The sequence below is a fragment of the Athene cunicularia genome (assembly GCF_003259725.1).
Source record: "Athene cunicularia isolate RWA chromosome 12 unlocalized genomic scaffold, athCun1 chr12_part1, whole genome shotgun sequence".
Classification (NCBI taxonomy): Eukaryota; Metazoa; Chordata; class Aves; order Strigiformes; family Strigidae; genus Athene; species Athene cunicularia.
Window position 1 is genome coordinate 19,437,866 of NW_020799116.1, and position 15,757 is coordinate 19,453,622.

General features: G+C 43.1%; 1 protein-coding gene across 1 annotated transcript in view; it reads left to right on the forward strand.

Annotated features, from left to right (window-relative positions):
• The first annotated feature begins 4,040 nt into the window (after positions 1–4,040).
• The window catches only part of BSN (bassoon presynaptic cytomatrix protein), a 73,834-nt gene continuing 62,117 nt past the window's right edge, over positions 4,041–15,757 (forward strand). Inside the window, 2 exon segments of the mRNA XM_026857610.1 lie at positions 4,041–4,107; positions 10,013–10,412. Coding sequence (XP_026713411.1) covers positions 4,067–4,107; positions 10,013–10,412 — 441 coding nt within the window. The 5' untranslated portion in view covers positions 4,041–4,066.

Genomic DNA, 15,757 nt, shown 5'->3' on the forward strand with positions numbered 1-15,757 from the left:
CATTTATGAAAATATCCCATTTATCCCATGGCAGGGTCTTGCAACTCTGCTTGTGAAAACCTGACCAGCTACCTCTATCCTTGGTGTCCTAAATTGTGTTCGGATATTAACCCACAAGAAGGCTTCCCCTCATTTCACCATCTTTTAGTTCTTTTTTTCCTTCTTTCTTTTTAGATTTTTAACCTAAAATTTATCCTACTGAGACAATTTTTCAGACTAATCCTGTATATGAAGTGATTCTGGTGTGGGAACCTTCATAAATTTCTCCTTAGCAAACAAGGCAAAGGTTCAATTTATCTTTTCTTTTACAGTCTTGCATTCCTTAAATATTTCTGTTGCATTTCAGTCTTCTTTCAGTTTTGCAGATTCTTTGGCAGATTTCCTATTTGTAAAGTTTTAGAATTTATTTTTTCCCCCTCTTTATGAGTTTTTCCTTCAGGGATCTTTTTTGTATGCTTCATTAGGTCTTTAAATTTAATTTGTGAAAATTTTGTTTGTTTGTTTTTTCCTCATCTAGATAGAATTTTTACTTTTTGAAGGATTTCATTTTATTCCTGTAGCCTTATTTGCTCCACTCTTTAATTATGTTGCCTTGTTATGGCCATGTCTTAAACCCTTTCTTGATCGTACATTTTGCCTGAAGCCCTAATATGCTAACAGGTGCCATGGAAACTTCCCTTTCTTACCATTCCACCTGCTGCTCTTACTTTCTTTTTAACAAACTTTCTCACTTTTTTCTGATCCTTTTCCCCCATTTAAATCTAAGTATTATAACAGTCATGTATTTCTGTGGTTTTTCCAGTCCTGCAATAGCTGAGTCTATTACAGTCACTGTTAATGAAAGTTTGTCATTAATTTTGGTATCTCAAAGCAGGTGCTGTGCATGTAGCAGGACTAAGTTGAGAGCAGGTAGCTTTATTCTGCGTTGCTTTAGGCAGTAGTTAACAACCTAAACAAAAAATTGTGTTGCTGCCAATTAAAATCAGAGAGGCTCTCAAGGGGGAGTTTATAATCATAGATTTACAAGATAAGCTTTCATGAACCATGTGCCATAAAAATTCCTTAGCTTCATGGTTTATCTTTTGGGTTTTCTGGCATTTCATAAATACAGCACAATAATTCAAACTGTTAGCTTTACTGGGACAAAAGGTCTTTAGTTAAATGTGGCTGTGGCAATCAGCTTTTACCGTTTAATTGCTGGAGCTCAGTTCTAAGATGTAAGTGGATGGAGGCCAAGGGAAGCAGTTGCTCCTTGGCTGGGGTACTCTGCCCATTGTAAATGTCCTTTCTGGCCCACAGTATTTTCAAGAATGTCACAATCCTTCATAAATTATATGATTTTTACCATACAGAAGGGACTTGCTCACAGCTGTCAGTTGGACTGGGGAAGGATATGGAGGCCACACACTGAATAGCTAAGTGGAAGTCAGGTTGAAGAGACAGCTCCACACCTCACTGTGACATCTGGGGATATTTAGCCCCATGTCAGCCACCCTGTCTCTACATGATCCCAGGCGTTGGTTGCAGAGCCATATCTCTGTGGCAGGGCTCTTCACCATTTCTTGCAGACCTTCGAAGTCCTGCAATAAAGACGAGAGGAGCTCTGCGGGCAGCAGCCCACTTTACTGTCCAGCCTGCATCATTCCCTGAGCATGGCCACCCCCAGCGTTCATCTGAATTAATGTGGAGTTTGGTGTGCTTGACTCGGGTGGGGGGACTTAAGGAGTCCTGCAGTTGGGCAGGTGTGCTGAGCATCCTGCCCTTCAGCAGTGTCCTTGCAGCCAGCAGCTGGGGTGCCTGCTGCCTCCTCTTCTTCCATTTCCCTCCACGCCTGGTCTTCACCTATGGTCCAAAGCTGACCTACTGTCTGCACCCATTCACTGGAAGAGATACTGTTTCTCCTTGCTTTATATCTTCCGGGTACTTATTAGGTGCCCAGAGAGATAAGAGAAGCTGTATCAGAAATCCCATGGACCTTTCTGGTAGCTCCACGTTCACCCCTGGGACGGTGCTTCTGCAAACACAGCAGAGCCAGGGCTGCCACTTTGCATCTGCGCCCTCCTGGCTCTCAGCAGCTAGCTGTAGTGCTCCTCTTATGCTGTGCCACTAATTGCATCACGGTCAAGAAGTGACTTCCACTCTGTCTCTGTAAGATTTACATGTAGTTTTCTGCTATCACAGAGGAAACAGATTTTTCCTGACGCTGAGGCAGAATGGGTATTGGACACCCCACTTATCCCCGAGAGATTTTAATGCTTTGAAGTTCAAGATCATAAATGTTCTCAGCAACGGTTATATTACTTGAAAAGGAGACCTGTTCAAATCTTTCAACCTTCGGTGTGCCAGCTCCTGTAAAGCTATCTCAGAAGAAATCTCTTTGATATATATTGGACTGAGTTCATTACCTGCAGGCTCTTCTGTCATGCCAGTTGCTGGTGGCTCTGAGGGGCTTGGCCAAGATCCTGACAGCGGTGACTGCGCATTTCAGGCATCAGCAGCTGAAAGAGCAGCTCCCCAGAGCAGCATGTTGTGGTCTGCAGGTCACTTGGTGACTTTCTGGCTTGCAAGGGCTCGTGGGAGCAGTGCAAAAGTCTCCCCTGACTCCAGTTCAGGTCTTGGAGTTCATAGAGGCTACTCTGGACTCTATGGTGATCTGCTGCCTTGCATTCAGTTGTAGATGTTCATCATGGTCTACATAGGGTGACTAGTAGATGTCAGATCTTGGGATTCTCTGGAGAGAAGTTTGAGGATGCTGGGCTGGTGGGTATAAGTAGCCCTTGCTCTGGTTTTATGTTGGAAAGCACCGTAAGGGAAATCGCTCTCAGTTCAACCAGGGCCAAGTTAGGTGCAAATTAAGTATTTATTTGCCACATAGCAAAATTTAGAGTAGAGTAGAGTAGAGTAGAATAGAATAGAATAGAATAGAATAGAATAGAATAGAATAGAATAGAATAGAATAGAATAGAATAGGTTCAGTTGGAAGGGACCTGAAATAATCATCTAGTCCAACTGCAATTGATAATGACTCACAAATTCAAAAAGGCAGTGCATGGGAATGAAAATAAGCAAGTAAATGATTATTTAGAGCTTAAATTGGTCATAAAACCCTCTTTTGGTACATAGGATTCAGCTAATAAGATGGCAGATGCTTCACAACAGCCGTGCTTCATACAGCAGCTTGAGTGACATTGATGTGTTAGCCTGTTGCTAATTCTCAGCCAAACTAGACACGATGCTAAGAAGATGAAGAATAACTGGTTTGTGGTGGACTGAGGCTTTTCCTAATCTTAACTTTGCAGTATACCAAGTCACGCACCTATAATGTGGATGTAAACTGGAAAATCTCTGGTTCTTGTTACCTTTTCGTGGATTGCATAGAACTTTGCATTTTAAACTAAGGGAGAGGCTGGCAAGAGGTCTAAGTGTGTTATCTTCTGCAAAACCAGGGGCCAGAGGAGGAAGCTGGCATGCCATGCATCACAGTCCTGTTTGCCATGTGGCAGCATCCTGCCAGGACACGGTTCCTCTGGGGAAGGTCATTAGTCTGGTGCCTTACATGCAGGTGGCTTGTGCCACCGCCTGCCTGGCAGCCCCTCCTTGAACCCCAGCTCGAGTGAGGTTTAATGGGGAGGCAGAGGACTCGAGGATATCATGTTCCTTTGTATTTATGAGAACAGGTATGTGGACGGAGTTAGGGACCCAAATGATTGCCCAGACTGGGTAAAAGCCTTGAGGAGCTGAGGGATACTACCCAGAATCAGGAGATGCACATTAGGGACATTTTGGTGACAGGAAAAAATGCCCGACAGAAGCTGCATCCTATTTGACAGGGATGAACAACCCTGGAGCACAAAGCTGCAGGAGAACAGGGTTTTTCCACTGCTCACAAAAGCACGTCATTAAACACCATGGCCTTTCACAAGAGTGCTTGTGTTGCTGTCTAATAAAATACTCCCTGACAGTTTCTAGTCACCATTTTATGTTTTTTATTTTGTTTTCAGCTTTGTGACATTTGCTGGTTTTAATCCACCCAGTACACACATTTCCAGCATGAACTTCTTCCTGCATGGACATAAATTTAATTAAGTTAGGGGCACTTGGATTTAAGTAGGTGCTGATTTTGAATTCTGTAACTGCTGCTTTTTTTTTGTCAGAGCAGTCTGATATGGATTCCCCGTGTCGCAGCCTGATATGGATTCCCTGTGTTGGATGTAGCACTTTTAGAGCTACAAAGCTGCCACCGATAAAACTCCCAAGCTCGGTGGATGTTTTCACATGGCTAGTGTGAGATTTTCAGTGCATGTAGCTGAAACCGGAGGCCCTCCACATCAGACACGTCTTTTTCTGTTTATTTATTAAAAGGTTGCATGCCCTATTTTCTAGTCTGACTTGCTGATAGGCAGCATGTACCAGCTAATATTTGGTATTATCCCACGCAGTTCCTATGCTGACCCGTAAGCACTAGGAATTATGTTTTTCTGAGTCAAACCTAGAGTGCAACTGCCCTTTTGCTTAGCTATCTGTTTAGGTTTTTTTTCTAAATGTTATATTCAGTGATTCTAAAAATCAGTCATAGGGATGTTCACATCAGGTTTCAGTCGAACCAACTAGGTCAAATCTCTGTTCATAGCTGAGCGGCTCTAGTTCTTGTTCATTAACCCAGCCTCCCTCTTCTGGGTGTGAACATCTACACATTTTCTCTCTTTTCATGCTTTATCTTGATTTGTTTGCTTCTCATACCCTTGGTTTTACTGCAGGTAACCAGTCATTTGTTCTCCCTCTTTTTCTACTAATAGAAAATACTTGCTTGTCCTCATTTTGCTTATTTTTGAGATGGATGTGAAGCTAAGAGCTCCCTTCCATGGACAAACCCAGCTCTTCTTTGGAAAGCCAGAGCAGGGTGTGCTCTTTGTAAAATGATGGTGATAGTGCCATTTATTTTCATGTTCTTTTTATATACTATAATGCAGTAATTATATCAGTTGCCCAGCGAGCAGGGACCCATTTCAGTTGGCACCAGACAGAGAAAGGGATGCAATCCATGCTTCCCAGTTGCATAAAAGGGCTGCATCTCCTGAAGGATTTATTTGGACCAGAAATCCCAAGCCCCTGTGGATATGAGCACTGCTGGGGGTTTGGCAGCAGCTGAGCAGATGGATGTGGCCAGTGTGTTTAAGGGGGGAACACGAAATTAGGAGAAAAACAATAAATTAGGAGAAAACCAATGCACATGCTCTCTCTTGAACTTTTCCACACACCATACCTTGAACAAGACCAATGCATGCATGTACATTTTGTGTACTATCATTATTACTTGATTTTATAGCAAAGATATTAACGGTGTTGGCATTTACCTTGCAATGGTTATTGCTCCCAAATTAGCATCTTGTGTGAAAAAAGACCCATTGACATCTGTTGGGAGGCTGGCTCCAAGCTTGGGTCTTGTCTGTAAAATTTAGGGACACCAATGAACCTACTTGAGTTAAATTAGATCAGTACCTTTCTACAGGCCTTGACTTTACCTAGGAATTCCCAAATAAGAAGGCTGTACCAGTTTACTGGAACAGGATTGGAAACTGGTATTGCGTCACTGTATTGCTTTCAGCTTTCCTAAAACTGCTGACATCTTTTCACTGGCACTGCCAATGCCATCAGAAGTTGGGTTTGGGACAAATATTTTTTTTTTCTGAAATTAAACATTAACCAGGCTAACATTTGTTTTGCCTATAAATAGGATTTTGTTTTTAAAGCTTCCCAATTCTTGTTATTTCAATGAAAGACTGTTATTTTTACGGAAGGGAAAAAATAAAAAATCAGTAGTGCTTGTGACATCCTACACTGCTGAGCTCAATTTTGTGGCTTTGACCATCGGTCTTCATTACGCCATTCATGTTTCTGATCATCTCAGTCAGCTTTTTCCCTTCTAGTCTTTCTCCATCTCCGCCTAGCCTGCCAGGACGTAAGCACCAGCCCTAAATAGAAAGGCTGGTTTCATATCCATGCCTGTTCCCAAGTGGAACAAGGGAAGTTCTGTGCCTTTTTAATCTTGAGAAGTATCTGACGGAGAAGCAGGCCAGGGTACAGATTAATCTCTCAGGGTGATTTTTAGCTCTGGGCTACATGGCAAGCAACCTTACAGTTTAACTTCCTCTCTTGCATGGAGCTGAGGGTTAATTTTTGTGGGTGTTTCGCAATGCTTCACACTGGGAGATGGGCAGATGCTTCTTTCACTGTGTAGGCAAGGTGAGAGAGGTGGCAGGGATACACTGCAGGGCTGGGAGTGAAACCCAGGCTTCCAATGTTGTGGACATGCAACTATCCCACGTATTTCTTGATGGTGAAATGCCATATTCCTCCCTGCAGAAAGCAGAGGCTGGTGCTGTGAGCTGATGTGGCTGGTTCGATGCCCTTTGTTCAGAGGACAGTCAGAGCCAAGCTCCAGCAGACTTGGAGAAGGTTGGGGAAGAGGTGGAGGAGCAGAGGGCTGATGGTGGGCATTGGTTTGGCTGGCTGGGCTACACCAGTGCAGGAGGCTGGTTGTGGCTCGGTTTGATACCATCTTGGCTTTATGTGGAAAATGGAGGAAGTCTTAGAAAGCAAGAAGAAAGCCATCATTTTCAATTTAAAACTAAAAGAAGAGGAAGAAAATGGCATCTTCCCAGCTGCCAAATGTGCTGGTGGTTGTGGGCAGATTAATAGAGCTCCCTGCCTGACCTTCTGTTGATAAAGCATTAATAGGCAGAATATAATAAATGGAAACCTTGACAGTATAATTGTTAATAAACTTAGTCAAACACACTTGATATTCTTTACTTGGACAAAATTACAACTCTGTTGGTAACTGTGAGAGCACTACTGAATTTGGACCCTGCAGAGATGTTTAAGCATCACCCAGTATTTCTAATTCAACAATTAGGGCGTTACAAAATCAATACAGCCCCCATCAAACGGGTGAAATTCTGCCTTATCAAGACAGCTCAATCTAATTGTTAATGAGCGATCTAATGGCATTGGGGAAAATTTCTTTGTGATGGGTTTGCAGCCCGATCCTAGTTAATATATTTATCAGTGATAAAGAGGGCTGCATGGAAAAAAGTAGATGAGCAACAGTTTGGACTTTTGTAACAACAACAAAAGGGTTCGTAGATGGATGCGAGACATACAAACTTTGGAACATCCCTGCAAAAGGTGTGAGTGTGGGCCTGTGCCTGACTCAGTATCACTGTTCTCTTGTTCTTTCCTGGGCCATCTCTCCTGCATTTAGTTAATGTATTTGACAGACCTGATGATTCCTTCTGGTCTTAAAATTTCATGGACATGTTCAACTGATGAAAGTGAGAGACAGTCCAGACTATGTCACGAGATGGCCGGGACATCTTGGATAACTATGAAATAAATAAATGTAGTGATAAGTGCAGAGTGAAACCATGGCTGGGAGCAGGATGGACTTGGTGCGTGGCGTTTCTTTGCACATGGAAAGGTGGAGGGAGCTGGGAGTGAACTCCATCCTGGGCTGGGCGAGCATCTCTAGAAGCAGCACTGTCCCGCTGGGCAGCAAGTGCCCAACTGCCCTCCTCCCTCTTCTGCATCAGGAATGATGTTCAAGGCAAAATAACAGCACCTTGTGTATTTTTTTCTCATGGGTCTTTGCTTTTTCAAGAGAGCCACAGACTCTGTTTTGGGTAGGAAACATAGTGAACTTGTCTGTGCCTTGTGTGACAGCTCCTCTTAATGGAGCACAGCTTCAGAGGTACGGCACTCCTCACATTGATTTGCTGCAAAAAATACACTAAGCAAAAAATTCACTCTTTTTTTAAGGTACTTGAAGTAAGCAAGCCAGACTGCTAGTACTACTAATACCAGCTGCAAAAATAGGTGGTAACTACTAATCTACTCCTAAACACTTATACTGTGTGTAGCTGCTGTAAATTTTTTCTGTTTCTCAGCTGAGCTGGGAAGTGAAACCATAGTTGAGTGGTATTTCTGTGGTCAGAGCCAGTTTGGAGTCAGAATTCCCACTTGGTGGCAAACACTTTTTGCATATCAAATAGGGAAAAAAAAAATTGAACTTTGAAATTTGCAGTGGAATAACCATTCTCTTGTTCCAAAAAAGTTATTTGACCATATATACATTAGTCTTTTCAAATAATATTATTTCAATGTTGTTTAATACACCATTAAGATAGATGTCTTCAAATACATAAATGCTGTTTTTATAAGAATTAAACTTAAGGAGCAAAAATGCATTTTGCTTTCCAGCAGTACTTTCTGCTGGTGTCTGGGACTGACCTCTCCCCTCTCCACCAGGTACAGATGCCACATGTTTTATGGGGCAGCAGCTTTGCAGCCCTCAGCATCAGGAGGCAAATCCCATTTCTGAACTCAAAGGCATCAGTATTTGTGATGGAGGAGCAAGGTGTGCAAATGACACATTGCAGGTGTTGTGCTGCACAGCGAGGAGCAGTTTGCTTTTTAGTCTGGAGCAGATCAGTTATTCCTTATTGCTTTGCATTATTATTATGGTGCAATTCCTCCTTCAGAGAAGTGGGTTTCAATCTGTAGCTGAAAAATATTCCCCAAGTGCTATTTTAATATTTATTTTCATCCGACTTCCTATTACTGTGGCAACATGCACTTTGAATTTCATTAGTTTTATGCATTTAAGTTTCCTTTTTAAACCTTTATAAGGTCAGACCCTGCTTGGGTAAATCAACAATTTATTAAATTTGAGTTTCTGAGTAATATTTTTTATCTTAAACAGCTGTAGATCAAAGGAGTAAGGGCATTAGGGCTTCTGCTTTTTTGAGAATATTTGTGGGCATTACTGATCACGATGTGCACCAAATTATTCTGTAATTACAGAAACATCTTCCGTTGCAGATTCATTCTCATGCACTCGTGGTCGGTCAGCAGCACACTGCAGGGTCCCTGCACTGAAATAACATGGGAGATGGGCTGTGCAGGATCTTGTGCCATGCTCTCCAACACAAGGACTCAAAGATCTTTCAGCTGAGGCTGCCCAGAGCTGCTTGGGGCCACTGTACCCTCTCCCTGAGCTCTGGGGTGGCAGGTAGCACACGCTGCAGAGTACCCTACACAGACTGTGGGACTACTGCCTGACCATCAGCAGGTGCGATGCCAACCTCAGGATTGCGCCTTCTGGGTAGCTGGGGTTTCACAGACGTGTCCTGGCAACTCGATGCATCCCATCTGGTTTTCTGCCCAGCAAAGACTCACATCACCCAGAAGAGAGTTCAGCTGGGGGAAAGCCAGCCCACACAAACCCCAGTTCCCCACACTTTTCACTTTAGTAATGACTACTAAAGCAGAGCTGATGCCCTCTTTCTTAATTTCCCCTTGCTGTGGCCCCTGGGAAACAAGCCCTCAGTTGCTTTCACCTGTGACTTGCACAGAGGCAGCTTGACAGTCAAGAAAGTATAAGTAGTTCGCCTTCCTCCTTTGGGCTTCTGTAGGGGTTTTCCTTCAATAAATAGGCCTCCTTGCAGTTTTTTGTTTCACAGCAACTCATAAAAGTAGGTTGTGAGAAGATAGTTTAGCACACATTGGCTGGCTCCCTGCAGCAGAGGCCCTTGCAGTCTGCAAACCAGAGTTGCTGCTGCCTCTTTGAGCACCAGTTTGTGCTGGAGAAGTGCTAATGGGGAGCTAGCTCTTGGGTGGCAGGAGGCTGAGCTACCCCAAACTTCTCATTTACATTTTATGTGCAACTTTCTGACTAAAGTTCAACTTGGAATACACTGAATAATTCAATTATGTCTCTGCTGCTGGGTTATATAAGAGAAAGCTGAAATTGCCCCTCATTTCATAAGGTAAAGTGTATCCTTTTGCTGATCTCAACAATTTCCCCAGTTCACAGTGTGGTTTTGCTGTGCCCCCTTGGCTGAGCTGGGGCTTTGAGGGTGGAGAGGGTGCTTTGGGTATTTTCTACATTGACTGGCATCTTTTGAATGTCCTAAACCTGGGCTTATTATGTGTATTTTTACTGGTGTTTCAGCACACCGAGGAGACCGGAGCAGCTGGATCAGGCCCCGGGCCAGCGGTCAGCATCCCCCTCCCTCGCACAGACTGCACCCAGCTCCCAGAGCCCGCGGGAGATGAGGGGCCGAGGCCAGCCCGGACCGCCGGCGGAGGGACCGCGGAGGATGTTGCAGGTGGACGCCAGGAGCCAGGGCTCGGGGAGGTCTCCCTCGGTGTCGCCAGACCGGGGCAGCACCCCTACCTCTCCCTACTCACTCCCGCAGATCGCCCCCCTCCCCAGCAGCACGCTCTGTCCCATATGCAAGACGACAGAGCTCACCTCCTCCCCCGGCCAGCCGAACTTCAACGCCTGCACCCAGTGTCACAGCAAAGTCTGCAACCAGTGCGGCTTCAACCCCAACCCGCACCTCACCCAGGTAACACCTCCTCTTCCTTGGGTAGCCTTCCTGGCTGGGTGGTGGGGCGGACACTGCCAAGGTTTGCAAGGAGACATTCTTGCTTTCTCCAAGCACAGAAGTTGCATCTTTGCTTTTGACAGCTGTAAAACGTTGGCCAAGAGCAAGGGCTCTGCTGGCTACTCAGGGAATAATTGCAACAACGTGAGTTTTAACGAGATGAGGAAGAGGAATTAAAGTGACATGGCAGAGCACTAGAGAGGTTCAGTCTCTGTTGCTGAGACCTCAGAGCACTTGGCTGAGGTGAGGTCTACATACACAAACTTGTCCTGAAGTCGAAGGACTCGACAGCAGGAGGGAAGCAGAGGGGTTGGTGGCAACCCCAAAGTGCTGAGGATCTTGGATCCTGACTCATCCCAGGTGATGATGTTTTGGTGGCAGATGAGTTTCAGACAGCATCATGCCTGGCGGCAGGAGAGAAGTGTGAAGAGTCGTGCACAAGATGATGCCTCTCTGGGGGAGTGTTTTGTGGGATGTGTGAAATGGATGCGCAGGGTTCCCGGAGGTGGATCTGGCAGTGGCGGCAAGTGGGGGGTGCTGGGGCTGGCTCAGGCTTGGGGCTCCCTGTGCCAATCTGTCAGGTCAGATACCTCCACGCAGGGTGGGAAGCAACGTGGATGCTTTTTGCAGCTGTTAGGAGCCAAACCATGGGGATTCCTCCTCTCAGGCTTAATAACAGGAACTTTAAGTCACGATTTGGAAAGCCACTGTGCCACTTGCTTATGTGAGGTAACATGATTCAGGCACTGAAGTCCCCTGAATACCCACATTTTATTGCCAGTAGCTGTTTCTGGTAAGCACGTAATGCTTGCTCTTGACACCAGACATAGCAGTTTCTAAACACCCTTTGAGAGAGACTGCTGCCTTCCAGTCCCTTTTCCTGGCAGAGGGAGAGTTGGGATAGCTAATACCCCTGGTATAGTGAGATGTAGTTAGCTGGATACTGCTTTTGTGCCTGTGTAAAGAGGTCTTTACAACTGTTCAAGTTCAATATAAAGTGTCAGATCTTAATGAAGGGTCCTATGATGGAAATTCAGGCTCCTGCAAGGAAATGCCATGGGTCACTTCTCTGTTTCACTTTTAACTAGATTTGCCAAACATTTATTTTGTTGTCCAAGCATTGCATTGGAAGTTGACTACTCTGAACAGTATGAGCTAACTAGCAAATAAACAAACAAAATGCACCAATTGCTTGTTTTTTGGTCAGCCTGGACCTTGTCTCCTCTGCCTTGTCCCAAGAGCTTTCCCGCAGTGGGCTCTGCCCCAAGTCTTTCTTCCAGATACCCACATTAAAATGTGTGTGTGCACAGAGTTTCTGTTTAGCATCTCTAGGCGTCTTTGCCCTCTGAAATGTGATTGACTGTGGAGCATTTTTAAACATCAAATAAAAAAAAAACTGGACCTAGGATGAAAAAAGATGCATTTTTTAATTTGTTTGTTCTGAGTTTAATATGCATTTCAACAGCAAACAACCTTAGGACTTGTAAGTAGGTCGCTGAGGGAGCTGGGGAATGAAAACTGTTGTCCAAGAGAAGTGTTTGCAGCTTGTGTGTTGGCAGCCTGTGTGACAGGCTGGCTGGGGGAGCAGTGGTGGTTACTGCCTCGTTGAAGTGTGACTCGCTTTCCTCAGCATAATTACTTGTGCTGCTATTCCAGTGTCACATAGCAAGGTGTCTGAAGCAGTCTAGTGGCATTAAAAAGGGTTAACAGGAGGCAGCTCGCAGGTTGCTGTCTGTCTTGATAGTAGGATCCTGGTTGGAAAGGACAGACCTCCAGAGGTCACGTAGTCCAACCTCTGCTCAAAGCAGAGATCAGGTGAGGGACCGCTGAGCTTCAACCCATTGGGCTTCAGAAACTCCCAAGGATGGATGTGCCGGTCCCACCTACTCCACTGCTTGAATGTCTTCCCAGGGAAAAACACCCATCGAGTCTGGTCCCTCACACCCAGCAGATGCTGCAGGGTGGCTGCACAGTATTGCTAATGAGGTGATTTGTGGGGTTGCATTTTCCATCTGCATTTCCTTATGAGTATGTTTTCATGTGAATAGTTGATGTTTCTACTTTGTGCTGCAGTAGATACAGACTTGAATTTCTCTTTCAGCTTTCAAGGCTCTTTAGCAAGATTAAATTGTCAAAAATATCACATTTTCTAAGAAAAAACAAACCCAAGAAAACCAAAATTATGTTTTATTTGGTACATCCTGTCCTGCACAATCTGTGGGACTGCCAGAAACCGCAGGTGTGGCAAGGTGGGAACTCAGTACTTATTTGGCATGATGATTTCTGTAACAGTTTTGAGAGCCTGGTTTTGAAAATAAATGTTTATATAAGCTTGATGTGTCTCATATATATGCATACTATAAAATAGCTTTTATATATATAAACCTATATATATAAATAAAATAACAACAGACAGTGTATGAGCTGTAGTCCATCACACTCCATCCTACTACTTACAAATACCAAGAGCAGATTTCTCAGAGGAGGGTTAACTGTACCTCCTAGCAAAACACTGTAACTTGATAATTAGGTGATACCTTCTGCTCAAGCATGTAGTATTGAAATATTTTTGAATATTTAAAAGATTTCTTTGAAGTATTTAAAATACTGTTTTTCATTTGAAATATTTTTAACATATTATTTTTCCTTTGAAATATTTTTCTTTGTATTTTTTATTTTATTCCTTTTCATGTGGATTGATGGTCATTTTATCTTAAAAGCAAGTAATGAGTTTCCATCATGATGAAGCGGTTGGCTTCTGTAGCATCTTGAGTTGATTGCTGTCTGAGAAAAAAAAACAACATACTTTTTTTGGGTTTTTTATTCACTGTCCTTTTATTCCTTTGAGCACCAGCTCATTCTTGTTTCACAAGACTGGGCAAACAGAAGTTCCTGTCTGCTGCCACTGTCACTCAGTATTTTACATGTAGATAATTGTATTCTTCCCTCTGTTCATCTCCGTGCTCTGAAATAACTGCTGTCATCGTTTTCAATTTGGTCGCGTGCTGGCGTGCCAGCTTTCTCATTCATTCACTTATTCCTGAAGGTCAGTGCTCTTGCCATAGACAGTTATTTTAAGCAAAGGGAAATGTGAAGCAGGGAGCTATGATGGCACCATTAAAACCTAGAAGTTATGAAATAGCATGGTAAAATGTAACAGTTTGCTTATGCTGTGTAGGAAATAGGGTTTTGAATGGAGATGTGTTATTTTTAAAAGCAATATTGCAGACCTAACATTCTAGTAGTATTTTTAATTTCTCATTAAAACTTTTTTTTTTTAGTTTTCCTCTGAGTTGTCTTTGAGGAGTTTTTTGGACAGTTTGTTCTTCAGGACCATAGTAGCAATGCTGTCATCTCCTCTGGGGGGGAATAGCTCGGTTTCAAGCCAGTACAATAGGTTTAGAAAATCCTCTTTTTATACATCTTTCACTTTGTAATGCGGCTCCTGTGGCTTTCGCCTGACTGATCCTGCAGCATGTTCATCTGATTGGATTTGCTCTGTTTGGTATCATAAGGAGTAACCTGCAGGCATCCTTTCTGTTTCTCTGGGGTTTTGAAGTGCCACTGCATATTGCTAATTTGATAAATTAATTTCTTCTTCAGTATTCTCTTAAAATCTGTGTGGGTTTCTTTTAATTCATTTTCTTCCTATCCTAAGTGCTAAAACAAAAAAATGTAGAACTTGGTTTTGATTTTAATGAAGAGCAGCAACACAGCATTAAGATACTGTTTTAGTGCTGAGATGAAAACTCAAAATGTCTGGCTGTCTAATAGGTTTGCTTGGACCCATTTTGGATTATTAAAAAATCTTTGAGTTCTTCTTTAAGTTTCCTATGTGCTTTTTTCAATTTGAAATTGTGTTCATCAGATGCAGTTTCATAAGTATTCAGATGCATGCAGTAGATAATTTTTTTTTGTCACCCTGAATAAAGGGAACATATTTATACATGTATGTTCATCAGCAAATCACTTCCTTTTTGAAGTCCCTGCTTTTGTCTCTGAGCTATTTTGAATGTATCTGTTGCATTTGTGACTGTATGAAGGGGTCATACTTGTTAAACTTCAGTTTTGGCCCAAGTTTTTAGCTCTACTTAGGGAGACTGAAGACATTCTTTGTACTTTTTACACTATGAATATAATGTAATATAAAATGGAGAATAAATCTGTTCCCTATGTGCTCTGTGCCATGTAAGATCATCACCAACCTTTCATCATGGATCTTCAGCAAATGGAACATAAGTCTCGGGGATGATTAAAATCTTGCTGGTTGGTTTCCCAACAGTGGTCAGGGTCATTTGTCAGGAGAGGAAACCCTCTTGAGTTATCTGTAGTGGGAGGAGATATCCACAAAACTCATTTAAAGTTTTAGGTAAATGTTTGAATTGTAATAATGAAAAAAAGATTATCAGCTGAGGAGATGAGAATGAGATAGTTTAAGTATGAATGTATAGTGTAGGGCTGCATTTATCCTATCGTAATGTAACAGTAGATTGTTTTCTGCTCGATAATGTAAGAAAAATTGGGTAAAGTGAAACAAAGGAGGAGTTGGAGAAAGGAGAGGGATGACGAAGTACCCAACAGAGCATCTCTGATAGTAGGAGTGAGGTTTGTCAGTGCTGGAGGGATGGCCTTAGTCCAAAGCCTTCTCCAGCCCAGCCTCGCCAGCAAGAGCTGTGCCTGCCTGCAGCATCATCTTGTTCAATTAGCAAATTTAGCAAATTAAAAAAAAAAAAAAAGACTGAATGTCACTGAAATTGTGAAGGTGTTCATATGCTGCTTTCCCTAAAAGCCCATTTCTCATTTATTTGATTGTCTTAATTTCATACCTTGCAACGTTAGTGCCCAGTTTTCAATAAAACTTAACATTTTTGTGAATTAAGAGCCCAATCTGAAGTATTTACACTTCAGGAGGTTTTGGCTTGACTCATGACCACTGCTTCAGCGGCCCCACAGGCAAAGGGGCTGTGCTTAGGGGTGCCAGGGAGGCTATTAATTCTACATTAAAATGATGGTCGTTATTAATAGCAGTAAATCCCCAATCTCTTCCTCTCATCCATCTCATCTCCTGCCTGTCATTCATTGAACATCCAAACACTTACAGGTCTCTGATGCCTACTGTGTAAGCGTGGGCAAAATCCCTGTTGGCGTCAGTGATTTTACCCTGGGGTCTAATAGATGCTAAAACAATTTGGTGGGGAGTAGCTGGGCGCAGGTCCCTTGCAGTCTGGATAGGCCTGAAGTCATTGGAGCACGACTAATTTATGTTTCTGTAATTTATGTGGCTTGAAGCCATGTTTTACAATATG